Genomic DNA, 26,120 nt, shown 5'->3' on the forward strand with positions numbered 1-26,120 from the left:
ACTACAAATGGCGGACATGTAAATAATAATAGCTTCAACTCCTATATTACTCATTCTGTATCTGACTGCTATGCATTTGTGCCATTCTCAGAATGATTCTGTAATGATTTTACAAATGGGGAATCTGAGGCCAGGGTAGGTGAAGCGACTTGCCCAACATCACACAGCCTGGAGGCGGCAGGAAGATTTGAACCCAGGCTGCCTGGCTGCAGAGTCTGTCTTTTGTTGACGTTATCTGCCTCTTCTGGGCATTGGTGTGCCTTTGGGGACCCCTTCCATGGCCCTGGACCCCTTTCCACTTTAGGAGCTGAAACCCAGCCCACCATCTGCCCTGCAGTGACTCACCTCCACGAGAAAGAAGTCCTTGAAGTTTGTGTCGGTCAGTAGGATGGCCTTCTCCTCAGGGATGCCGCCCAGGATGAGCACAGGTGTCTGGTCCACGGTGTACCACAGCGGCCTTGACGGGACATTCACAAAGTACCGGGGTATCAGATGGAAGAGCTGCGGGGCAGGGGCCAGAGGGCTGCTCAGCAACCCCTTCTCTTCCCACGGTTCTGTCTCATTTAAGATAAAACCTAAATAACTTACCCTGACTCACAAGGCCACATGCAATTTGCCTCCATCACCTCTCCGACCTCATCCTCCACCACTCTCCCCTTGCTCGCTTTCTCCCGGCCACATGGGCTTCCTCACTGCTTCTCAGAGCCTTTATACCGACTGTTCCCTCTGCTCGAAATGCTCTTCAAGTAACCACGTAATTCCTGCCTCTCCTCCACCAAGACTGTACTCAAATGTCGACCTCAATTACACCTTTCTTGAGCATCCATTTCAACACTGCCATCCCCTCCTGTGTGTGTGCTTAGTTGTGTCTTACTCTTTGTGACCCCATGGACTGTAGCCCACAAGGCTCCTCTGTCCATGGGATTTCCCAGGCAAGAATACCAGAGTGGGTTGCCATTTCTTACTCCAGGGAATCTTCCTGACCCAGGATTCAAACCCATGTCTCCTGCATCTTCTGCATTGGCAGATGGATTCTTTAGCCCTAAGCCACCTGGAAAGCCCCCATCACCCCTCTTCAGGTCAGGTCAGGTCAGTCGCTCAGTCGTGTCCAACTCTCCGCGACCCCATGAATCACAGCACGCCAGGCCTCCCTGTCCATCACCAACTCCCGGAGTACACTCAAACTCATGTCCACAGAGTCGGTGATGCCATCCAGCCATCTCATTCTCCGTCGTCCCCTTCTCCTCCCGCCCCCAACCTTTCCCAGCATCAGAGTCTTTTCCAGTGAGTCAACTCGTCGCATTAGGTGGCCAAAGTATTGCAGTTTCAGCTTTAGCATCATTCCCTCCAATGAACATCCAGGATCGATCTCCTTTAGAATGGACTGGTTGGATCTCCTTGCAGTATAAGGGACTCTCAAGAGTCTTCTCCAACACCACCCCTCTTACAGAGACCTAATTCCCCTCACTCTGAATTCTCTCCAGCGCACTGACCACATGTCAGTTGACATGATTGACTTGATCTCATGTGTGCTAGTCTGGTGTCTGTCTCTCCCACTAGACTGTCGGCTCAAAGAGAGGGCACGGATATGGGTCTGTGTGTTCACTGTATGTTCCCATGGTGCCACACTCCGTGCTCAGGAAGTGCCTACTGAATGAATGAATGCACTGTGATTAAGAATATGGGTGCAGGAGTCAAGTAGACAGTTTCAAGTCTGTGGGCAAATGGCTCCATCCTTTTGGGACCTCAGTTTGCTCCTCCTTAAAATGGGTATGCTGGAGGACCTTCTCTCACAGGTCACTGTCAAAACTTAACGTGTACTTAGCAGAGCATGGCACTGGGGGCCGTTCCCATCACCGGGGCCCCCTCACCTCATTTCCCACAGTGAACTGGAGTTCGTGCTCTCGCGGTCTCTCCAGGAAGCCGTTGATGTTCACATGAAACCTGGAGGTGGGTAGCACGCGTATGGGCTCTGGCTGCTGTCAGAGCTCACAGCCACTTCCCTGCCCCTTTCCCTCCCTGAGGACCCCTCTTGTCTTCTATGGGAATCGGGAAATTAGGAAGCCCCTCCCAGAGTCTCCGCGCCTCACCCAGCCCGGGATCGGGAAAGGGCACCTTTTATTGGGAATGAAGGGCCCCAGGCCATTGCTGCTAACGTCCACGCGCATGACCACGCTGCCGTTCTTGATGGGCATGGGCGTGTACCAGCTCATGAGACACACCTCCTCTGCGTCACATCTCTCTGCTGGCAGGTGGTGGGCACTGAGGCTGCTGGGGCCTTCCAGTAGCCTCCCTCCACCCCAGCCACAAACCAGTGGGATCCCCCCGCAGCTCGGCATGCTCCATTCTCAGCCATGGAACCCCCTGGGGCCTCTGTGGGGCCCCATCTGGTCCCCGGAACCTGCTGAGGCCTCCTTGGCCACCCTCCTCCCAGGTCAGAGATCCCTATGAGGCCCCCAACCACCCCCACACCCCTACCAGGTCATAGGCCCCTCTGATGTTCCTAGCCGCCCCTTGAGCCCCTGAACACTGCTGAGGTTCCCTAGCCACGCCCCACACGGCCACGCCCCCACCCACCAGGTGGGCTGTGAGCCTCTAGGCTCACCCGTGCTGCGGAAGGGGGCTGCCTCCATCTGGATCTGCAGCTGCTCTATCTTCCAGCGACGGAAGTTGACTGGGGACTGGAAGGTGACCAGCACCACCGGCTTCAGCCCTGTCAGGTGGCCCTTGCGGATCAGGGCCTCAGAGGACTGAGGGCGAGATGGCCCCACAGGGGTGTCCTTAAGAGAGCCTGTGGGTCCCCCTGCCTTGACCTCACCTTTACTAGCCTGCCTTCTTCCTAGGCTGGGTCAGAAGAACAGACTCTCCACCGTGGGAAGGTCAGAGAACATGGTCTGGGTTTGGGGCTCGGGAGGGGGATGGGACCAGTCTAGGAGAGGGGTAAGGTGCTTCCAGCTGGGAGGGAGTCAAGAGGTCTTCCCGGAGGAGGTGAGTCCAGAGCCAGGTCCTCAGACAGAAATTAGATGTAGGGAATGCATAGGGCAGGAAAGCATGGGATAAACAAAAATGTAAAGGTGGGAGCACCTGGCACCCACAACTACTAGCAGCCTTTTCCCTCACTTCAGGAACTCCATTCTCACTCTTGGGGCTTCTGGTTTAGGGACTGGGATCTGGGGTATGATGGGGCAGTTAGCCCCTGGAGAAAGGCATGGCAACCCACTCTAGCATTCTTGCCTGGAGAATCCCATGGACAGAGGAGCCTGGAGGGGCTACAGTCCATAGGGTCACAAAAAGTCAATCATGACTGAGGTGACTTAGCAAGCAGGCAGGCAGGGGCAGTTAGACAGAAAGGAACTGGGGACGAGGGTGACCGGGAAGCCAGGGACAACCTCCCAGAAATGCCAGGATCCTGGCAGGGCTAAGAAGGGAGGGCAGGGCTTAGAGCAGCAGTCCCTAACCTTTTTGGCACTAGGGACCAGTTTAGTGGGGACAATTTTTCCACTGACCAGGGTTGGGGGGTGGGGGGAAGGTTTCAATATGATTACATTTACTGTGCACTTTATTTCTATTATTATTACATCAGCTCCACCTCAGAACGTCAGGCATTAGATCCCAGAGTTTGGGGACCCCTGACTTAGAGTGGAGATGGAAGGAAGAAGACATGTATTCTAGGGTATGTGCTATGCTGCGCTGAGTTATTCAGTTGTGTCCAACTCTGCTACCCCATAAACTGTAGCCTGCCAGGGTCCTCTGTTCATGGGGATTCTCCAGGCAAGAATACTGGAATGGGTTGCCATGCCCTCCTCCAGGGGATCTTCCCAACCCAGGGATGGAAGCCAAGTCTCCCACACTGCAAGAGGATTCTTTACCGTCTGAGTCACCAGTGAAGCCCATGCATACTGGAGTGGATAGCCTATCCCTTCTCCAGAGGATCTTCCTGACCCAGGAATCAAACTAGGATCTCCTGCATTGCAGGTGGATTCTTTACCAGTTGAGCTACCAGGGAAAGTCCATTCTAGGGTATAGAACAGCATTAATATTTCAATTTTTGGCCAGATCATGCGGTATGTAGGTCCCTGATAAGTGATCAAACCCATGTTACTGGCACTGGGAGTATGGAGTCTTAACCACTGGACCACCAGGGAAGTCTCTAGAAGAGCATTAGCAAAGGCTTGGAGGCATCCCCAAGAGACAGCTGTGCTCAAGTCACTGTAGGCAGGGGTGTGGGGGGAGCTATGAGACATGGGTGGGAGATTTAATGAGTCTGATTCCTTTGGCACAGGCCTTCATCCTGAGGAATGTCATGGCCCGGGCCCTTTCCATCCTGCCTCTTACACCTATCCCAGCCCTGCCTCTGGCTTCCAATCACAGGGGAGTAGGTGCTGGTAGGTTGGGGACCTCTTCCTTATCAGGGCTATAGTGGCCAAAACTGCCCTGGTGCTATCCACCCTTAACTCTTGCCTGGACCAAGCATCAGCCTCCTCCCTGTCTCCTTGCTCCTGCTCTGTCCCCCATTCAGCCTGTTAACACCTGAATCCCATCACATCCCTCCTCTGTTCAAAATCTTATGGCTTCATCTCACTAGAGAGAAAACCAGGTCTCACTCTCCCCTCCCACTGTCCCCCTCGCTTAGTCTGCTCCAGCCACATATGGGCCTCTGGGCAGCTCCTCATATACACCACTTCAGTCCTATTTCAGGGCTGCTGCACCTGCTGTTCTCTCTGCTCCAATGTTTTCCCCAGTTCTCTCCCTTTTCATCATTCAGGCCTCTGCTCAAGTTCTTCAGAGGTCTTCCCCAACCACTCCAGCTAACACCTTCACCTCATTTTATTTTCATCTTTGCACTGATTACACTAATAAGTTGTTTTCTGTATTTACTTGTTGATTGTCTGCTTCCCTGGTGGGCTGAATCCAGAAGAAAAATCAGGCCACATTGTTTATCACTGTACTGCCTCCCCACCCCATTGTGGAGGAAAAAAAAGAGGGTCTGACTCAGAGTTCAATGTTGCTGAACAGATAAAAGAATGACTATCAGGCTTTCACAGATAAGGAGAGAAGGTTGATGGAATCAACTCTCTGCCCAGGTCACACTCTAGAAACTTATTGCTAGCATTCATTTTCTATGAACCAGCCACTGTGCTCAGTGCTTCACACATATTTAATCATTTTATGAAGTGGGTACGATCATTATTGTAGCCTTGTTAAGGGTGAGGAGACTTTGGTACAGAGAAGTTAAGTGACTTGCCTGAAGTCACTCAGCTGTTTTGAGCAGGACTGGGGTTTGAAGCCAGGCAGCCTGGCTCCAGAGCTCAAAGGATTCACTATCATGCTATACTTCCTCCAGATAAATATGAGTCCACGGTAGATTCAAACCCAGGTCGGTAGCCTTCAGAACTTCAATTCTAAACCACAACATTCTGCTTATTTCAGTCAAAACAATCTTAAAGAAGAACAAACTTGGAGGACTCAAACTTCCCAATTTGAAAATTAATACAAAGCTACAGTGATCAAAACAGTGTGGTACTGGCATATGGACAAACATACAGAACAATGGAATAGAATTATATCCAGAAATATATCCTTATAGTTAATTGATTTTTGACAAGGATGTCAAGACAATTTAATGAGGAAAGAATAATTTTTTCAGTCCTGGAATAACTGGATATTTACAGGCAAAAATTAGACCTCTACCTCACACCATATACAAAACCTAACTCAAAATGAATCAAAGACCTGAACATAAGAGCAAAAACAAACAAACAAACAAACTCTTAGAAGAAAACAGGGGAGTAAATTTTCATGACATCTGGTTAGGTAAAGCCTTAGACAACACCAAAAGCACCTGCAACAAGTGAAAAAAAAATTGATAATTGAGCTTTATCAAAAATTAAAACTGTGGTGCCATTGTATGATATGTGAATAATATCTCAATAAATGTAAAGCTTTAGTGCTTTAAAGGACATCATTAAGAAAGTGAAAAGACATGGAATGTGAAAAATATTTACAAATTATATATCTGAGAAAGAACTACTTTCCAGTATATAAAAAGAAATTTTATAATGTGACAATAAAAAGACAAATAACCCAGTTTTTACATGGGCAAAGGATCTGAACAGACATTTCTCCTAAGAAGATAGATAGATGGCTAATGGACATATGAAATATCATTAGTTATGAGGCAAATGCAAATCAAAACCACACTGAGATACCATTTCACACATACTAGATGGCAAGAATCTAAGAAATGGACAATAACAAATGACAATATAGAAAAACTGGACCCCTCATACACTGTTTATAAGAATGTAAAATGACGTGGATTTGCTTTGGAAAACAGCCCGGCAGATCCTCAAAAGTGAAACAGAGTTATCATGTGACCCAGAAATTCCTTTCCTAGATATATACTGAAGAGAACTGAAAACAGATGCTTACACAAACACACTTGTATACACATGTTCATAGCAGCATCATTCATAATAACCACCCCCAAAGTGGAAATAACCATCAATTAATGAATGGCTAAGCAAAATGTAGCACATCCGTACAACTGAATACTGTTGTTCAGTCGCCCAATCATGTCTGACTCTTTGTGACTCCATGGACTGCAGCATGCCAGGCCTTCCCGTCCCTCACCATCTCCCAAAGCTTGCCCAAGTTCAAGTCCATTGCATCGTTGACTCAGCCATAAAAAGGAAATACTGATCCATGTTATAACATGATGGGTCTTGAAAACATGTTAAGTGGAAGAAGTCAGATACAAAAGGCCACATATTGCTTGATTCCATTCTTATATGAAATGTCCAGAATAAGCAATTTCACAGAAGTAGAAAATAGATTAGTTGTCTCCAGGGGCAGTTTGTAGAATTTTAGTTCCCCAACCAGGGATCAAACCTATGCTCCCTGAACACCAAGCCAGGAGTCCTAGCCACTGAACCGCCAGGGAATTCTTGAATTGTATATTTTACAATGGTGACTTTTAGGACATGTGAATTCTATCTCAATTTTAAAAAATATTTTCTTCACTTTATGAGGAAAATGTCTATGTTTCTTTTTCTTTTTGACCCCAATATCTGGCATGTGGGATCCCAGTTCCCTGACCAGGGGCCCAACCTGTGCCTCCTGCAGTGGAAGCTTTCAGTCTTAACCACTGGACCACCAGGGAAGTCCTTATATCTCTGTTGTTTTTTTTTATGGAAATTAAAAGCTACCAAGCACCAACTATGTGCCTGGTGAGATACCGGGAATCTTCTTGAATCTTTAAGGTCCCTAGGGTTGAATGGTGCCATGTCTATTTAAATGTTAGAAAGGGGGAAAACTGAGGCCCCAACAGAATGAGCATCCCCTGCCCCCGCACCCACTCACCACCTCTCCTGTGCAGGAGTAGTTGATCTTCAGGTAGTAAGGAAAGCCCAGGTATGTCTGCAAGGAGATGGTGAGCCAATGTCCAGAGCCCAGAAGGGTGCAGCTCCAGGACCTCTCCCATTCGCTTGCCCCCAGTCCCCTCACCTCGTCCGGGTCGGTGGGCGCTTCCACTAGCAGGTCGAACACTTTGTCCACTGTGTACAGCTTTTGATCGACGAAATGATCGATCGCGTCGTTCTTGCCTACTGAGTCTAAGTGGTTCAGGACAACCTGCCAGGTGCACTCCTGGGTTTCCTGTATCGCCCACAACCTCCACGGTGCGCACAGTACCACCAGCAGTGCCCACAGCGCCCGCAGGACTCGGAGGCTCGGCCACGGAGCAGGGCCAGAAGGGAACATCTCGGGCAAGTGGGTAACGTGGCTTCAACCTGGAGAAGGCGGAGGTCACCAGCCGGCCAGACTGTTCTTGGTAGGCGCCGTCTTACATCCCGTCTTATTCCTGCGCCCCGCCTAGTTCCTGCGCCTGGCCCCACCTCTGCTCAGATGTCTGGCCCCACCCCTACTCTTGCTCCTCGCTTCACTCCTACTTTTGTTCCTGGTTCCGGTCCTGTTCTTGCTCCACGTTCCTCTCCTGCTCTCGCTCCTGGCTTCTCGCCTGTTCTTGCTCCTGGCTCCGCCTGTGCTCTTGCTCCTGGCTTCTCTCCTGTTCTTGCTCCTGGCTCCACCTCTGCTCCAGACCTCGGGCCGGCAACTACTGCTCTTCCGGACCCCGCCTCTGCTCCTACTCCAGGGCTCTCCCTTACTGTTGCTCCTGGACATGCCCCTACCCTTGGTTTCGCCCCGCCTCCCAGCCTCATACCTTAACCTTGCCCTATCCTTCTTTGCTCTGCCTGTACTCTGCCTCCGACCCCTGCTCTTCAGTCGGTCTCTTTTTCTGTTTCTCGGTTTAGCTATGCCCCACCTATTGCCCCCAGTTCCTCTCCTCGCACACCTGAGCCTGGCTCCGCCCCCACTTCTTGCCCCGCCCCCCCACATGTCTCCGTACCGCCCCTTTCTCCGTGCTCGGGCCCTGCCCGGGTACCAGATCCTGCCTCTAGACCCGTCCCTCTCCCGAACCTGTACCTTCCCCACGCCCCACCTCTTCCCCTGTCCTCGCTTCGATTTCTCGCCTGTAGCTTGGCCCTCGCTCGGTTTCTGCGCCTTGTCCCTCCCCTTATCGATCCGCCCTCCCCCCTCATCCTGGGGGAGATGTTCTTCCCAAGCCCGTTCCTTGCCCCGCCCCCTCCTATGACCCCGCCCCTTCTCGTTGGAGACCCTTTCTTTGCCTTGGGAACTCTCCTCGCCTTTGGCCTTCGGCTCGCTCCGCACCCTCTCTTCGCCCTGCACCTCCTCGTTCCCTGGCGGCGCTGCCTGGTCTGTCAGCACTTTCTCGGTCTTTACCTTCCCCTTGAACCGCGGTACCTTGTCTCCTCCCCTCTTCTCGCCACCTCTTTCCATGCCCTGGATAGCCCAGCTCTAAGTTCCGCCTCTTCTAGCCCCGCCCCTATTCATCGCCCGGCTTCTTCTCTTGGCCTCTCCAGGCTCCTCGCCCCGCCCTCTCTCCGCCCCGCCCCTCCTGTGCCCAGTCCCCGGACTCTCCTCCTTTTCCTCAGCCTTTCCCCGTCTCGCCTCCCCCCGCCCCTCTCCGCCCCTTCCGAGCCCCGCCCCCACCCCCGCATCCCTCCCAGGGAGGCCCCAGGCACCTCCCTCTTCTCCCTGCCCGGTGGTACCAGTCACTAAGTTAAAACCGGTCAACCGTCACTCTGCCGCTCCAGTCCCGCCCCTCTTGCCCGGTCTCAAAATGGCCGCCTACACTTCCACAACCGACTTCTGCCTTTCGCGAGGCACGCCTGTCTCCGTGGCAACGCGCTTCCCGACTAGCGCTTACGGCTGGAGGGACAGAGAGAGGGAGAAACTCAACTCGCGCAGGCCCTGGACTGCAGAGGGAGCTGCGGACGAAGTTTGTGATAGGAAGGGAGTTCCTATTGGTGGTTCTGGCCAACTTATCCTTCTACCCAATTAGACTTTGATATCACAATTCTAGTGAAAAAAAAAAAAAATTTGGGCTCCGTGTGGGAAATTAATCTGACTGCGGCTTAACACCCTCCTCTGCAGGACAAAGACAAAGGCAGTCATCTCATAGCGTTGTCTTGAGAAGTCAATAAGATAACACATGAAGAATACCTGGCACAAATAAGTATTCAATAAGTTAACAGTTTTCATTGGTACTCTGACGCCTAACAGTTAAGAACTCAGACCGTCTTTTATTTTGCCGCTGGGATCATAGTTGCCCCACCAGTGACTGAACCCGGGCCCCCTGCAGTGGAAGCCTGGAGTCCTTGCCACTGAACCGCCAGGAAATTCCCCAGACCATGACTTTTTGATGGACTGCAAAGCTGACTTTAAACTCCAGTGGTTTTCAAGCTTCAGAGTGCATTAGACTCAATCAGAAGGGCTTGTTAAAACAGGTTGTTAGGCTCCACCCCTAGGGGTTTAGATTCCCTTAATGACACCACCCTTATGGCAGAAAGTGAAGAGGAACTAAAAAGCCTCTTGATGAAAGTGAAAGAGGATGGAGAAGGAAATGGCAACCTACTCCAGTATTCTTGCCTAGGAAATTCCGTAGACAGAGGAATCCATGTGGTCACAAATGAGGTACGACTGAGCTACTGACCATAGGGGTAAGAATAGGAATAATCACTAACTGTTAATTATTAAGAGGAATCTTATTGGGGAGATAAAAATGTTGCAGAACTTGACTGTGGTGATGGTTGCACAACTAGCTAAGTTTAATGAAGGTCATTGAAGTGATCCTCAATTCCATTCCTGTTTAAGCATCTGGGTTCCCTGCCATAACATCTATTGCCACCCATATCTAGAATGAAGTGTTGTCTTGGAGCCTGTTGTACATTTAAAAATAAACATTTTTTAAAAGGTTATTGAACTGTACAATTTAAATATGGAACCTAAATTATACCTCAATAAAGTTGTTTCTTTTTCAAAAAAAAAGAAAAGAAAGTGAAAGAGGAGAGTGAAAAGGTTGGCTTGAAGCTCAACATTCAGAAAACAAAGATCATGGCATCTGGTCCCATCACTTCATGGGAAATAGATGGGGAAACAGTGGGAACAGTGTCAGACTTTATTTTGGGGGGCTCCAAAATCACTCAGATGCTGATTGCAGCCATGAAATTAAAAGACGCTTACTCCTTGGAAGGGAAGTTATGACCAACCTAGATAGCATATTAAAAAGCAGAGACATTACTTTGCCAACAAAGGTCTATCTAGTCAAGGCTATGGTTTTTCCAGTGGTCCTGTATGGATGTGAGAGTTGGACTGTGAAGAAAGCTGAGCGCCGAAGAATTGATGCTTTTGAACTGTGGTGTTGGAGAAGACGCTTGAGAGTCCCTTGGACTGCAAGGAGATCCAAGCAGTCCTTTCTAAAGGAGATCAATCCTGGGTGTTCATTGGAAGGACTGATGCTAAAGCTGAAACTCCAATACTTTGACCACCTCATGCGACGAGTTGACTCCCTGGAAAAGACTCTGATGCTGGGAGGGATTGGGGGCGGGAGGAGACAGGGACGACAGAGAATGAGATGGCTGGATGGCATCACCGACTCAATGGACATGAGTTTGAGTGAACTCCGGGAGTTGGTGATGGACAGGGAGGCCTGGTGTGCTGTGATTCATAGGGTCGCAAAGAGTCAGACATGACTGAGTGACTGAACTGAACTCTTTAGATGGGGCTGGAGCATTTGTATTCCAGGTGATGCTGATGCTTACAACACCCTGGGAACCTTCCATACCTCCCCAGGACCCCAGGGAAACATCCAAACTAAATTGTTTTCCAGAGCTCTGCATAAACTGATGCCTGTTGTCCCTTCTATCCACTTATCTATTTGCTCTTTCTGTGGTCCAAAGCCTAGTCTTGAATATCCTTGATCCAGTGTGCTGGCTCTCCTCCAAACTGCGCACACACTGTAAACCCTTCTGGAATACTGTTCCCTACTTTGTCACCACCTGACCACTTTCCTGCCTTCATGTCTTGTCTGTGATATGGGAGCAGCCCTCATCCCTCCCCTGACCACACGAGGCTATGGCTGCCTGGGAATGGGTCTCTGTTTCCCACTGCATCGCAGGCTCTGTGAGGGCAGGGCCTGGGGCTTTGTCTATCATTGTTATTTCCAATTCTGTTCAACACAGCGCAGAATAAGTGTTCCATGTAAATAAAGAGCTGATGAAAATCTGTGCCCCCACACCCGCTAGCCCATCCCCACAGACCAGGGAGGGTGACTTCATCTGAGGGAAGAAACCCAGCAGCTGTGTACCTGAGCCCTTCTAGACTCACAGAGGCAGAGAGACTGGGGTGTCCTCATGGTACTCCCTGACTCTGGAATAAACCTGTACCAGGAGAAAGTGCCTCTGTTAACTTACATGCCCAAGGTACACCCTACAGCTTCATTTATGCTAGCAAAAGACTAGCAGCCACCCACATGTCCATTAGTGAAACATGGAAATAACTTGGACTTCCCCGGTGGCTCAGTGGTAAAGAATCCGCCTGCCAGTGAGGGAGCCACAGGAGCCGCAGGAGAGATGAGTTCGATCCCTGGGTCAGGAAGTTTCCTTGGAGTAGGAAATGGCAACCCACTCCAGTATTCTGTGGGACGTGTGTCCTAGAGGAGGCACAGCAGACATAAAATAAAGGATATAAGGGACTTCATTGATTGCGCAGTGGATAAGAATCCACCTGCAATGCAGGGGACACAGGTTTGATCCCTGGTCTGGGAAGACTCCACATGCTGAGGAGCAACGAAGCCCATGCACTGCAACTTCTGAGCTGATGTGCTACAACTACTGAAGCCTACAAGCTTTAGGGCCTTGGGCAACAACTAATGAGCCCCTGTCCTACAACTACTGAAGCCTGTGCTATGCAATGAGAAGTCCACGTACTGCAACAAAGGGTAGCCCTTGCTCACTGCAACTAGAGAAAGCCCCCACACAGCAATGAAGACCTAGTGCAACCCCAAGTAAAAGTAAATTTAAAACAAAAGAAAAGGATATGAGACCTACTCTTGTGCCTCTGAAATGATCTCTGAATGACACTGGGTTGGTTAAAAAAAAAAAAGCAAGGTGCAGAAGGAGAATATTAGAAAAGCATATAACAATTATATATGCATATATGAGACATATAATACAAAAAAGGTGCAGAAAGGAGCCCAGTATTTTATTGAGCACCAGACACTGTTCTAAGAGCTTTACAGATATTGCTTAATTCTCCAACAAGTCCATGAGGTAGGTGCTGTTATACCATTTCACAGATTGGCAAATGGCACAGGAAGGTGAAATGAGTGGCCCCAAAACCACAGACTTGGGAATGACAGAGTTCAGATTTATACCCAGGGACTTTGCCTCCGAGTCTGTGATTGCAATTACCTCACCATACAGTACCACTTTTGCAAAGCGAAAGAAAAAAAATTAATGACACACATATACACACCGGTATATTGCTGGTACATGCCTAGGAGACCCGAGAAAATCTGTCACTTTTTTTTTTTTTTTTTTTTTAGTATCTGAAATGAGCAGGGCCTGGTTTCTTTTGGAGGAAGGAATTTGGAAGGAGAAGTGGTGGGGAGCAGAAGCCAGATCACGCAGGCACCTTCCTCCCTCAGGCAACTGCCTCTCACCCAGCTGCTGACTTTAGCAGCAGGGTCAACAACTGTACTGAGGAGCCAGGAAGGCTGGGAGACTGAGAAAGAACTAGACAGTGGATATTTCTGAGCCTCCATGTGACAAGGTGACCAAAAAAACAAAAATCCTCATCTAAATCTCAGGCTTGCACTTCCTGTGTGATCTTGAATATGTTATTTAACCTCTCTGGGCCTCCTGTCCTCATCTGCAATATGGAGAATGTACCTGACTCACAGAGTTGCTGAGAGCATAAAATAAATTCTGGTGTATCAAGAGCTTGGAACAGTGCCTGGCAGGTAGTAAATCCTATGTAAGTGTTCTCTCTCGTGTTATTAAAATGATTTTGTGTGACTTCTCAGTATCATTTGACAATGTTGACCTTTTCCTTTTTAAAAGTCTCATCTCTCACCAATATTTCCCACTCTCCTGGTTTTCCTACTCCTCTCTCGAACTTCCTTTCTGTCTCTTTTGTAAGTTCTTCTTGTTGGTCACTGCTCATCATACGGGACTATGTTAATTAGAAAAAGAAGTCCCCCCTGAAAAAAAAGAAAAAGAAGTTCCCTTTGGGCATATTCAGCCTTGAACTTCAGCCCCAATTTGTTTCCACCCTGCCAGCCAGGCAACCCTTATGCAGGTCCCAACCTGCATAATTATACATCATCATCCTGGCTGACTAGTTTGTTGATAGCTCCCTTTCTCCCAAGTTTCTGCCTTTCTAATAGCAGCCCAGTTTTGTTCAAGTATTTACCAGCCTGCAAACTAAAACCTCAGCCCCAGCCTCAGTCCCTGATGGCAGGGGGAATCTTGAGGAATTCAAGCTAATCATAGTGATGCCATGATCACTCTGGCCGATGATTGTTTCAGGAGCTAATTTTGGTCAACGATATGGAAGAGGAAGTCTGCTGGGAGACACTGGGAAAAGGTTTCCTTCTTTCCAAAGAAGCACCATGGGAAGACACAGCCCTTTCCCTCTTCTTGCACTAAAAATTAACATGTCTTATGTGATGCCTGGACCTGTGACAGCCACTTTGTGGCCATGAGGAGGGCCCACGTGGGAGCCAAACCTTCAGCTGAGGGTAATACAGCAGAGAGAGAGGGAACCAGGGGCCACAAGACCCTGTTGGAGTTGTGAACTGTATCATACCCAGAGATCTCTCCAACTCGGGTGATATACAATATAAAACCATTTCACTGTCAGACAGTGCCAGTCAGGATTGTGTCTTTCCTTACTGATATATATACACCCTATGACTGATTTCTCAAGGCTGATCTCTCTTCATTCCCACCCAGGGCTGCCAATACCCACCTTCATAGTCTTGGTTTCCTCATCTGTCTGCAGCCTCAACCACTCCCTAAGTCCTTGCTCCGAGGGTCTTGTGACTTCCTGCTGCCTTCTCCTGGGTGTCCCTTGAGCCCTTCACAGCCACCATATTCCAAACAAGCCTCAACATCTCCCTACAAATTTGTTTTCTCACAGGTCCTCCACCCTGGTGGCAGCTGAGCATTGTTGGACTTTTCCCTGGCCTTGTCCCTCCCAAGACTGTAAGCCTTATGGCCCGTCCACCTGAGCATCCCTTGACTTGCCCTCTCCTCCCCTTCCCTTGGCCTCACCCAGTCCCATTGTCTCCTGCTTCATCTCTGCCCCAGCCTCAGTCTCCCCCGCACCCCACAAACACACAGCAGCAAAAGCCCAAATCTAACCATGGCCCTCTCCTGCTCAAATCCCTTCCATGGCTCTCTAGTGCCCTCAAGAAAGAAGCCAAGTTCCCAAGATGGTCATTTAAGGACACTTACAATGTGCCCACGTCCATTGATAATACTGCCTTATCGTCCTCATGTGTAAAGTACCCAGAACAGGGCCTAGCCAAAGAAATCATCCCAGAATAACATGGCATCCTCTGTGAAACCATCTTTTGAACTACTATTATTGCCATTTTACTGATGAGGAAACCAAGGAAATAGGGGCAAAATGACCACCCAAAGACACAGGCAGGACACCGCTGAGTTGGGATTTGAGCCCAGGCAGGCTGGCTTCAGCTGGAGAAGGGCATGGCAACCCACTCCAATATCCTTGCCTGGAGGATCCCATGGACAGAAGAGCCTGGTGGGCTACAGTCCATGGGGTCGCAAAGAATCGGACATGACTGAGCGACTAACACAGACACAGGCTGGCTCCAGAGCCCAGGGAACGTAATGTAATTAGTTCTTGGTAAACAGGAACAGCTGTTACAATGGTGTCTCACTAAAAGCAGTACCTTCCATACTGGGCTAGGATCCCATCTCAGCTTCCTGGAAGACTCTATTATGCAGGCCTACCCCAAGCATATCCGAATACATCTAGCTCCCTGGACACACTGGAGGAAAATGAGTCAGGTACACCTTCTTCCCCAGACTGACTACTCTTCAGATTTCAGGTCTGAGTGCAGTTGCCCCTTCCTCCAGGAAGCCCTCCCTGACCTTCCTGGCTGGATTGGGTACATTCCCTGTGCTTCCTCTACTCCAGCCCTGACCACTCTGCCCACCTTCCCCTGCCCCCACTAATGAAGTCCTGCCTGTTATGAACTGTCACTGTATGGGAGACAGGACAGAGAGCCCCATGAGAGCAGGGCCCAGAGCATCTGGAACACTGTGGTGGCCCCAGTGCTGCCCAGCATGGATTGGCACAAAGGAGGGAGTTTTGAATGAGGGAATATATTCTTTCCACTTGACCCAAGAGGTGAATCAAGGCTCAGAGGGGGCCAGTCACTGGCCCGAGGTGAAGTGATCAATCTAGCACCTGATATGAGGTCTGAGCCTAGAGCTGGGGAGAATCAGCAGGTGATGAGTGGCTACTCGAGTGAGAGAGGCAGATGGCGAGAGGAAAAGACTGAGAAATACAGAGACGGTGAGAAAGTCAGGGAAGCATAGAGTGTGAGGGGAGGTGAGAGGAGGGGCAGGGGAAACAAGGCAGTGCTGCTTCCTGGATCCGGGCGGTGCTCAGGCTGGTCAGACAAAGGGCAGACAGTGGAGGCAGGGCCTCAGGAACACCAGCTGTGCTTGTAGAGGGGCTAGTCCAGTGCTTCCAGTCCCGAGGGCCCCTCAGCCGCAGGCCCGGTCTGCTGCCCCAGCTACCTGGGGATGGAGGCGTAGTCCACGTGCGAGCCGGCGGTGAGCTGCTGGTGTGGCTCAGGCTCGGGGCTCAGGATGTCCACCCGGTCATCTTCCTCCGCGAAGCTGGCGGGGCACGGAGTGGGCAGCAGGATGAGCTCTGTGAGGCCGTGAAGGTCAGACACACGGCGGAAAGTCTGCAGCAAGAGCACCATGGCGACCAGGCCCAGGAAGAGGTAGACTGCAGAGACGGCAGACAGGGGATGAGCAGACCCAGACCGCCGATGAGCAGACCCAGACCGCCCAGGTCATGGCCATGGGGCTCCGGGATCCCCCAGGATGGGGCTGTGACTCTCAATGCCCCATCCCTCCAGGACGGGGCCAGGCCACCCTCACACCAGCCCTCAGTCCCCAGCCAGCCACCCCACTCACCTGTGACTAACAACTTGTAGACGGCCCGGTAGGGCTGGCCGGGGGCCTCTCCCGGCACGTAATCACCCAGGCCGATGGTGGACAGAGAGATGAAGCAGAAGTAGAAGGCGTCCAGGAAGCTCCAGGCCTCCTCAAGGTGGGCAAAGATGGCGGCTGGCACCAGGAAGCAGACGATCACCATGACCCCCAGCAGGATAGCCAGGTGCCAGCGGGCTGCCTGCCGGGGGGCACAGCCCCAGCGCTGGCTCACCCAGGACAGGGGTGCGTGGGTGAGCAGCAGCGACAGGCGCTGGGCCGAGGCGGTCAGCAGCAGCATGGTGGCTGGGACGCCCAGGAGCGCAAAGGCGATAGAGAAGGCCTTGCCCCCGTCGGTCAGTGGCGTCGTGTACCCGTAGCCTGCGGGAGTCAGGGGGACATCCTTCGGCCCACTCAGCATCCACTCTGGGGTCGGTGATTGCCCTAAACTGAGGACTAATTTTAGCCCCAAAGCCACCCCTCCCAGACTCGCTTATCTCCGGTGATGGCACCTCCACCCTCCACACGGCGCAGGCTGAGAGCCTGGTGTCATCCTCGGCTCCCTTGCCACTCACATCCACTCTGTTGTCTCAACCTTTGCACAGAGCCCAAACCCACCCACTTTCCCCCTCACTCCACAACAAGGCTTCATCCTGGTCCTGCCTACTGGCAGCCTCCTCCCTGGTCTCCCTTCTCCTCCCATGCAGCCAGAGGGACCCTGTGAACACGGGAGTCAGGTCATGTCCCTCCCCTGCTCGGGGCCCTCCTGTGGCTCCATCTCAGCTCAAAGCACTTTGTCTGTGACCCAGGGGACACCACACAATCCAACAGGGCAGCACGCGCCCTGCAGGGGATGCAGGTTCTATCAGGGGTCCGGGAAGGTCTCACATGCTGCAAGGCAACTAAGCTTGGGCACAACTACTGGAGCCCACATGCCCTAGAGCCCATGGTCCACAATGAGAAGCCCACACATCGCAACTGGAGAGTAGCCCCCACTCTCCTCAACTAAAGGAAACCCACATGCAGCAACGAAGACCCAGGGCAGCCAGAAATAAATAAATTTTTTAATGGGTGTGACAAGCCCCATCGTGCTCTTGGAGGATGGTGGGAACACAGGAAGGTCAGTGTGGGTGTGAGTTTTGCAAACAGAAATACGACAAAGGGGAAATCAGGTGTTGGTGAAACTGGCTCACTTCGGCAATGTGCAATTTCTCAAATTAATCAAACCAAAGGGTCAGAGATATGACTGGGGTGGTAAGGGGCCTGATTTATGTTGACAGTAAAATGTCTTGCCCAAAAGACTACAGATCCAGCCTTGTGGTCCGTAAGAAAGTGTGAAAGCATTGCCTATATGAGCAGGCTTTCCCCTGAGCCCATCTTCCACACCAAAGGATCCCCTGGCTCTGACTTTTTAAAACAACAACAACAAAAAAGTATTCATTTATTTGACCGAGCCAGGTCTTCTTAGTTGAAGCATGTGGGATCTAATTCTCTGACCAGGAATCTAACCTGGGCCCCCTGCATTGAGAGCGTGGAGTCTTAGCCACTGGACCACAGGGAAGTCTCCCTCTGGCTTTTATATAGTCAAAGGAATTGAAAGCAGGGGCTCAAGAGATACCTGCACAGCCATGTTCATAGCAGCATTCTTCACAATTGTCAGAAGGTGGGAATAAACCTCGTGTCCACTGATGGGTGAATGAATCAACAAAATGTAAGTACAAACAATGCAATATTATTCAGCCTTTTGAAGGAAGGAAATTCTGCACATGCTACAACATGGATGAATCTTGAGGATATTATGCTAAGTGAAATAAGCCAGTTGCAAAAAGACAAAACCTCTGCAATTCCATTTATATGTGGTACTTAGTGTAGTCAAAATCATAGAGACAGGGGACTTCCCTGGCGGTTCACTGTCTAAAATTCAGTGCGCTCCCATTCCAAGGGGGCCTGGATTTGATCCCCGGTTAGGGAACTAGATCCCACATGTCACAACTAAAGATTCTGCAGGCAGCAATGAAGACTGAAGATCACATGTGCCACAACTAAGATCTGGTTACAGCCAAATAAATGAATTAATTTTAAAAAATAATAAACATTAAAAAAATCACAGAGACAGAAAGTAGAACAATGGTTGCCAGGAGTCGAGGAGGGGGCAAGTGGGGAGTTAGCATATACCAGGGGATAGATTCAGTTTTGCAAGATCCAAAGAGTTCTGGCGACTTCCCTGGGGGTCCAGTGGTTAAGAATCCACCTTCCAATGCAGGGGATGTGGGTTCGGCCCCTGGTCTTGCTGAGGAACTAAGATCCCACATGCCTCGGGGCAACTAAGTTTGTGTACCACAACTAAAGAGAAGCCCCTACACCACAACAAAGACCTGATCCGACCTAAATACATACATAAATATTAAAAAGATAAAAGTAAAAAGAGTTCTGGAAATGGGTGCTGGCAATGGTTGCACAACAATACGAATATACCTAATACCACTGAACTGTACATTTAAAAATGGTTAAGATAGTAAATTTTATGTGTATTTCGCCCCAGTTTAAAAAAGAAAAAACTAGGGAAAAATAAAAGATCCTTTAGATCTTGCTGGACACGTGGCTACCGGGAATAAAGACATTCCCTCTTCCAGTGCAGCTAGTTGTGGTTTGGAATAATTTATGGCCAAGGAGGTATAGACAGAAGAAGCAAGCAACTTCAGGAAGTGTCCTTAAAGACAGGGAGATGCCTATCTCCCTTCTTTACTCCCTCCTCCTGCTGACTAGATCACAGATAGGAAGGCTGAAGATGAGCAGCTATCTGGGACCAAGAGATGAGCTTGGGAATAGAAACTGCGCCTGGCCTGAGAGTTATATTGGAAGCTGAGGGTCTCTGACCGTGCAGCACCATTCTGGTCTTGGAGTGACTCCCTTGAACGTGAGCAAGAAATAAACTCCCATTATATTTAAGCAACTGTTATTTGAGGTTTATCACTTATGGCTCCAAGCTTCAATAATACAAGGATTTTGATGGAGAAACTCCAGCAGCCTGGCTGAAAGGACAGGTTTGCAAATGACGTGAAATCCTTATAAACAGAAAAAATCAAAGTTAGAGTCGGAGCGGGACGAGGGTGGGGAGCGCTTCCCTCGTGGTCCAGAGGCTAAGACTCTGGACTCCAAATGCAGAGGGATGGGGTTCGATGCTTGGTCAGGGAAGTAGATTCCACATGCCACAACTAGGAGTTCTCATGCTGAAAAGAAGATCGAAGATCTCTTGTGCCCCAACTTTGACCAGGGGCAGCCAAAAAAATAAACAGATATTTTTGAAAAACTAGTGAATATTTTTTAAAAAAAGAAAAAGAGCATGTGGGTTATGAGCCTCAACTTGCTACTTCCAAGAGTTGAGTCCAAAGCAGTGCCTTGTTATTTGGTCCCTGAGTGATACTGGCCAAGTGACTTCTCTCTGAGCCTCAGTTTCCTCAGAGTACTTGAAAATGGCCTCATAAATGAGCCCCTCCTTGAGTACAGGTTGGAACAGGGCACCTGGCACAGTCATAGAAAGAGTCAGCAGGACTGTGATGCTCGCTCCCTCCCCGCATTCCCAGTTCCAAGTGGGCTGACTCCTCCAGCCCTGGCCTCAACCGCAGCAAGGCTGCCTGAACCAGCTCCAGGCCTCAGATCTTTCTCAGAAGACTAGGGCCTGTGACAAGCCCAGGAACGCTGTGGGAGAGGCCTCTCTGATTGTTGGCGGGTTTTCCATTTCTCTAGATATATTCAGGGCTCCTGGTTTCACCAACAGCACTAATGATAAATGAGGCTCTGTCGGTCCTCGGTTATTATTACTGGCATGGCTCATGGACACAGCCTTCCTGCTTGACGAAGCTGAATCAGGCCCCTCTGAGTTTTCTTCATGACTAAGCCTGGTTTTAGCAGGAATCCTAAGTTAAGAATCTGCCTGCAATGTGGGCGATGTAGGTTCAATCCCTGGGTCAGGAAGATCCCCTGGTGAAGGGAATGGCTACCCACTGCAGTATTTGTGCCTGGAAAATTCCATGGACGGAGGAGCCTGAGGGGCTACAGTCCATGGGATCGCAAAGAGTTGGACGCAACAATGCCTCTAAGTTTATTTAGGGAGAATCCCCCACACTTGACATCTGATCAAATTTCTCATTATCCATCACTTGTATTGAAGTCCTTGGTAGTCTTTAACAAGAATCCTATTAAGCCAATTTAGCAAGAATCCCCCTACTGTCCATGCCCCCTCTTAGTACTTTTCCATCCAGTAGTCCCCTCCTTCTGCTCTCAGCTCTAAATCTCCAGCTGTCTTTGCTATACTCTGAATTGAGGTCAATCTCTGTCTCCTATTGCAATAACTTACCATTTTTAAGGAATGTTAGAAATTTTTTTACAATATACATGTATCGCCCTTCATCATTCATGGAAGCCTAAGAAGTAGTGTGGGGCACTGGTTAAGAGCATGGGACTCTGGGGAATTCCTTAGTGGTCCAGTGATTAACACTCCATTTTCCAATGCAGGGGACTTGGGTTCGATCCCTGGTTGGGGAACTAAGATCCCACATGCCACAGGGCAACAAACCTCACGTGCCACAGCTACTGAGCCTGTGTGCTCTAGAGCCCGTGCTTCACAACTAGAGAAGCTCTATTGCCGCAACAAGAGAAGCCTGCGTGCTGCAACTAGAGAAAGACCACGTGCCTCAACAAAGACCCAGTGCATCCAAAATTAAAAAAAAAAAAAATTTTTTTTATTTAAAAAAAGAGCATGGGACTCTGAGGCCTGACAGCCTCGGTTCAAATCTACACTTCCTAGCTGTGTGGTCTTGGGCAAGTTGTCCAACCTCTCTAGGCCTCAGATTCTATTGCTAAGAAACAGGATCACAAACAGCACCTGGCTCACAAGGCTTATTGTGATGAGTGAGTTAAAGTCCGTATGTGGTGTGGTTAAGTCTTCTACCAGATCTTACTATTCTTGTGAAGTAGGGAGTGTGATTATCCCCATTTCACAGATGACGGAAGACACAGAGGACTAGAGATCAGCAGTGGCTGAACAGGAATCTGAACCTGTGCCTGCCTTGAGTTTGGCTTCTTCACCTGTCCTGCCTGGGATGACTTCTCAGAAGGCAGGATCTAGGAAGAGACAGAGGGAGAGTGAAGCCCCGAAGCAGGTTGGGCGGGCCCAGCCAGCAAGTGGGCAGTGTCTGTGAGATCCAGCCCAGCTGCCGTGGCCTGGTTTGCTGGTCCACTTGACAGTGACAAAGGCCCTCATGGTGACAAATGGCAAAGGCTATTGTCAGCAGGGATGGAGAGTTAGGTGTGTGGGCTAGCTGAGCCCCAGACCTCACCCCTAGTCCAAATCCTAGCATGCTCAATCGCTAAGCTATGTCCAACTCTTTGTGACCCCATGGACAGTTGTAGCCCACCAGGCTTCTCTATCCATGGAATTTTCCAGGCAAGAATACTGGAGTGGGTTAGTATTTCCTTCTCCAGGGGATCTTCCCAACCCTGGGATCCAACCTGCATCTCCTCAGTCTCCTGGATTGGTAAGCAGATGCTTTACCACTTGAGTCTCCTGGGAAGCCAAATCCTAGCAAAGAGGCAAAGAGGAAGTTTGGGGGCTGGGGAGGGGTTGTGGGAGGACCAGCAGAGCCTGACAAACAAAGGGATTTTCCAGGTCTGAAGGGCCTTGAGGTGAGGGATTTCCCGGTTAGGGCTGAGGGGTGGGGTGTGTGTTGGTCCTACTTGAGGCTGTAGGGGTCCAGAGAAGGGGATCTGTGGGGTCCAGTTAGTAATCTGAAATCAGAGGCCAGTGTCCTGGTTTGAAACAGATCCTGGTTTGGGGCTGGGGTCCTGGGTCCAGAGGAAGAAGGGGGACAGGCACCAGTGGGATTACAAATGGGATTAGGAGAGGGGGTTCTCAGGTAGAGGGGGCTTCTGAGCCCAAGGGATGCCTGAGGCAACATGATGGCGGGAGACAATGCTAAAGGGATGATGAGAGGGGGTGTGTGTCTCATGTCCTGGCTGAGAGTGTCCAGGGTGCAAAGCGGTAATGGTCTTGAGTGAATAGTGGGGAGGGTTCTGGGGTACAAAGAGCCTGGAGCATGCTTGATGGGGGGAGAGTCCAAACCAGGCTGGGACAGAGTTGGGGCAAAAGGTCCCAGCTGTGGGTCTGGAGGAGACTAAAGGGGTCCCAGGGCCCAAGGAGCCCTTTCCTTTCTTGGGAAATTCAGGGTGGACAGGCGGAGTCTAGGGGCAGAGGCAGCAGGCTCAGAGAGTAGAGTCCCTGGGCTGGTACCCTGGTTGGGGGAGGGGGTGAATTCTTGTCTCAAGGATAGCATGTGTGACCAGCATTGGGGTCCAAGGTATTCTGGGGCTCTTACAAGGAGTATCAGGGACCAGAGATTGGTGACAGTCTCAGCTAGGGTTGTCACATTCAAAGAGACCCCTATAGAATTCCCTGGTCATCCAGTGGTTAGGACTCTGAGCTTCCACTGCAGAGGGCACAGGTTAAATCCCACATGCCGGGTGGAGAGGTCAAAATAAATAGAGGCCCCCACGGAAAGTCCCAGGTCTGAAAAACACTGGGGGTTTTTGCTGGAGCTGTTTTGGGACTGGAGGGGTGGGAGTCCTGGGTGAGGACCTTCCAGTTAGAAAGTCAGTGGTTCTTCCTGGAAGGTGCTCGAGTTCTCTCCCACACTTCCACAGCTTAGGGCTGCAGAATTGGAAGTCCCAGGTTTAGAGGGAACAGGGGTGTCCCTAATGGAAGGAAAGCCCTGCATTGAGGGCTCCCCCAATACAAAGGAGATGCCAAGAAGGAGCGGGATATGTGAAGAGGGGCTCTGTGTCTAGAGTCAGGGCTACCTGCAGGGAAGTATGACAATGGTCAGGGGGAGGGCAGGGGCCCTTGCTGGGGAGTGGTCTAGGTCCAGAGGGATGAAAGTCTGAGATGGATTCCCCAGGTCTTTGCTGAGGGATCTCTACTGGCAGTAAGGTCTTTAGTGATGGTGCATGGAGAGGGTCTGGAGATTCAGGGTCCTCACTGGGCCACCAGGGTTGGGAGGAGATTGGGGTGAGGCTTCTGGAAGGACACATCCCAGAAGGATGTATTTGCAGAATCAGGAGACAGTGTTGGAGGGGATGGAGGTCTGAGTCAGAGAGAAGGGCGGAGGTCCTGGGTGGCTAATGGGGAGAGGGTCTCAAGCAGAGGGCCCTGGGTTCTCAAAGGAGGTCTCTGAGATTGTTCCAGGCCTAGAGGGGACTGGACCCAGGTCTCCAAGGTGGTTAAGGCAGAGGAAGGGAGCCCTAGATGCTTGCCAGAAGGTACTTTGAGGATGGCCCTGGACCCCAAACGAACTGTAGATTTCCTACTGAGAGGAAAGGTCTGAATGCGGGCTCCCCAAGGTGGAGGATCCCACAAGTGTGGGTCCCAGGTTCTCATCAAGGGGTTTTGAGGGGATCCTGGGCTCAGAGTTAATTGAGAATGATCTGCTAGGATCGGGGTATTTCGTGGTGGCTCTGGGGTCCCTAGGGAGGCGAGGGAGAGCAGGGGGTCCCGGGTCCTCGTGGGCCGGGGGCTCGGGGCGGCGCTCACGTACCCACGGTGGTGACCAGCGTGCTGGCGAAGAAGAGAGCCGAGGCGAAGTCCCAGGCGGGGTCCGAGGCATTGGCAGACCCGGAGGCATTGGCGAGCGCGGCCCGTCCCAGCCGTCCGGCCGCCAGCACCCGTTCCACGAAGGCGTCCAGGGCGGGGGCGGCCACACACGGGCTGCGCCGCAGCAGCTGCTGGCGTAGCATCCTCAGCTCGGCTCGGAGGCGGGCTTCGTGTGGCCCCTCCAGCCGGGCCACCAGCAGAGCGCCCAGCACCAGGTACGCGATGTATGCTGCCAGGGCGCCCGCCAGGAGCGCGCCCCGCCGCATGGCTCAGCCGGCCGGTCCGCGGCGCCCCCCGCCGCCCCGCTGACGTGGCCCCCGCCTCCCGATCGTCCGGCGCCCGGCTTCAGTTCCGGGAGTGCTGGACGCGCTGCCACCAGCGACCCAAAGAGGAAGAAGAGAAAAAAGGGGAGGGGCGGGGGTGGAGGAAACTGAGGCACGCCCCACCGCCAGGTGTGGGCACCGAGGGGGAGGAGCCCAGCGCTCACGGACCTAGGAGACCGGCAGGGTGCTTCCTCCCCCGAGGGGGCGGCTCCCTAAGCCAGAGAGAATCCGAAAACTTTTACGCCCGCGGACCGAGGAGTCGCTGCCCGACGGCGCCGCAGCCGGGCGCTTGGCTGAGGGGCCAGAGGGACAAACTGAAATCCAGCCCTCGATCCTTTCGTCAAGTCGTGCGTTCTGGAGTGGGAATGCATCCACCTGGAGGGGACGCCACAAAGGGGGACACCACAGGGCCAGGTGTCACCTGTGCCCTCACGGACTGGGGATCCTCAGCTATTCACTAAATCTTTGCTCAGCGCCCACTTTGTGCCCGGCCCTTTGCAGGTTGATGCCAGGGAAACTGTCCTGGGTCCTGCCCTCAGGGGGCTCCCAGCACTTCAACAGAGTGACAGACCAGAGGATGAGGGGCTGTGATGAGGGAAGCAGAGTGACAGGGGCTGGGAGGGCGAAGCCTACAGGACTGTGAAGCCAGGACTCATAACTGAGAGACCAGAACAGTCTTCAAGTTCCCCAGAAAAGACAATGTCTCACAGGAGGAAAGGGAAAGCCACAGTGACAGGGTCACTTGCTGACATCCTTCCGGAATACTATCACTCCTCAGAAGTCATTTCTACCATTATCTTTGCCTGAGATAACTGGAGGAACTGAGGGACAGAAAAGGGGAGGCTGAGGGGGAGAAAGAGGAGGGGACAGAGTTAGGCGGGGAGAGACAGAGGGCAGACACAGAACTACGGTAACAATTTTCAGGGCTCCTCACTAGCAGGTGTGCCTGTGTGCGCTCAGTTGCGGAGGGTCATAGTGTTTTTGGCAAACCAGGGAAACCAGGTTGCAACACAGGAGCATTTTTATGAATTTTGGAGGACATGTCCAAAGATAGTGTTAAAAAGAAAACCAGAGACCCCAAATGTGTCACTTGTGCTAAAGCCCATGATACCAACACATTAGTGAAAATCACTCAGTCATGTCCGACTCTTTGCGACCCCATGGACTATACAGTCTGTGGAATTCTCCAAGCCAGAATGCTGGAGTAAGTAGCCTTTCCCTTCTCCAGGGGATCTTCCCCACCCAGGGATCGAACCCAGGTCTCCTGCATTGCAGGCGGATTCTTTACCAGCTGAGCCACCAAGGAAGCCCCATGATACCAAACCTAGATTTTAATATCTGACCTAGTTGCAATTTTGTCCTTCCGCAGGAAGGTAACCTTAATCGGCCAGTTTGGAATTTCCTGGTCAGCACCAGTGAGGTGATCTGTCGTGTGGGACCTCTCCATTTCTACACTCCCCACTCCCATCCCCAACTCCCACCTACAAAAGTAGAAGTATTCTACAAGAAAGATTCTCACCTTCCCCCCCA

The 26,120-nt window shown here is 51.1% G+C and overlaps 2 protein-coding genes across 2 annotated transcripts in view; both read right to left on the reverse strand.

The window, feature by feature from the left end:
* The window catches only part of CATSPERG (catsper channel auxiliary subunit gamma), a 30,909-nt gene extending 22,586 nt beyond the window's left edge, over nt 1-8,323 (reverse strand). Inside the window, exons 1-6 of the mRNA XM_055412253.2 lie at nt 7,507-8,323; nt 7,366-7,419; nt 2,606-2,750; nt 2,116-2,242; nt 1,872-1,944; nt 346-501 (exon numbers count right to left, since the gene is read on the reverse strand). Coding sequence (XP_055268228.1) covers nt 346-501; nt 1,872-1,944; nt 2,116-2,242; nt 2,606-2,750; nt 7,366-7,419; nt 7,507-7,761 — 810 coding nt within the window. The 5' untranslated portion in view covers nt 7,762-8,323. The remainder of the gene's footprint in view (nt 1-345; nt 502-1,871; nt 1,945-2,115; nt 2,243-2,605; nt 2,751-7,365; nt 7,420-7,506) is intronic.
* A 4,279-nt stretch (nt 8,324-12,602) lies between these two features.
* KCNK6 (potassium two pore domain channel subfamily K member 6) lies at nt 12,603-24,860 on the reverse strand. Its single transcript, XM_055412255.2, has 3 exons — nt 24,212-24,860; nt 16,608-17,003; nt 12,603-16,416 (listed from the first exon to the last, which is right to left on the reverse strand). The coding sequence occupies exons 1-3, from the start codon at nt 24,531-24,533 to the stop codon at nt 16,196-16,198; spliced, it is 939 nt and encodes a 312-aa protein (XP_055268230.1). The 5' UTR covers nt 24,534-24,860; the 3' UTR covers nt 12,603-16,195.
* Between the last annotated feature and the right edge of the window lie 1,260 nt (nt 24,861-26,120).

This window comes from Moschus berezovskii, chromosome 22 (assembly GCF_049115385.1).
Source record: "Moschus berezovskii isolate FMDL1 chromosome 22, NW_MosBer_1.0, whole genome shotgun sequence".
Taxonomy (NCBI): Eukaryota; Metazoa; Chordata; class Mammalia; order Artiodactyla; family Moschidae; genus Moschus; species Moschus berezovskii.

Coding starts and splice junctions, on each gene's coding strand:
- KCNK6 (XM_055412255.2), bottom strand. CDS start 24,533: ATGCGGCGGGGCGCGCTCCTGGCGGGCGCCCTGGCAGCATACATCGCG. Junction 17,004..24,211: donor CACGCTGGTCACCACCGTGG/GTACGTGAGCGC, acceptor TGACTCCCGCAG/GCTACGGGTACACGACGCCA. Junction 16,417..16,607: donor CTACAAGTTGTTAGTCACAG/GTGAGTGGGGTG, acceptor CCGTCTCTGCAG/TCTACCTCTTCCTGGGCCTG.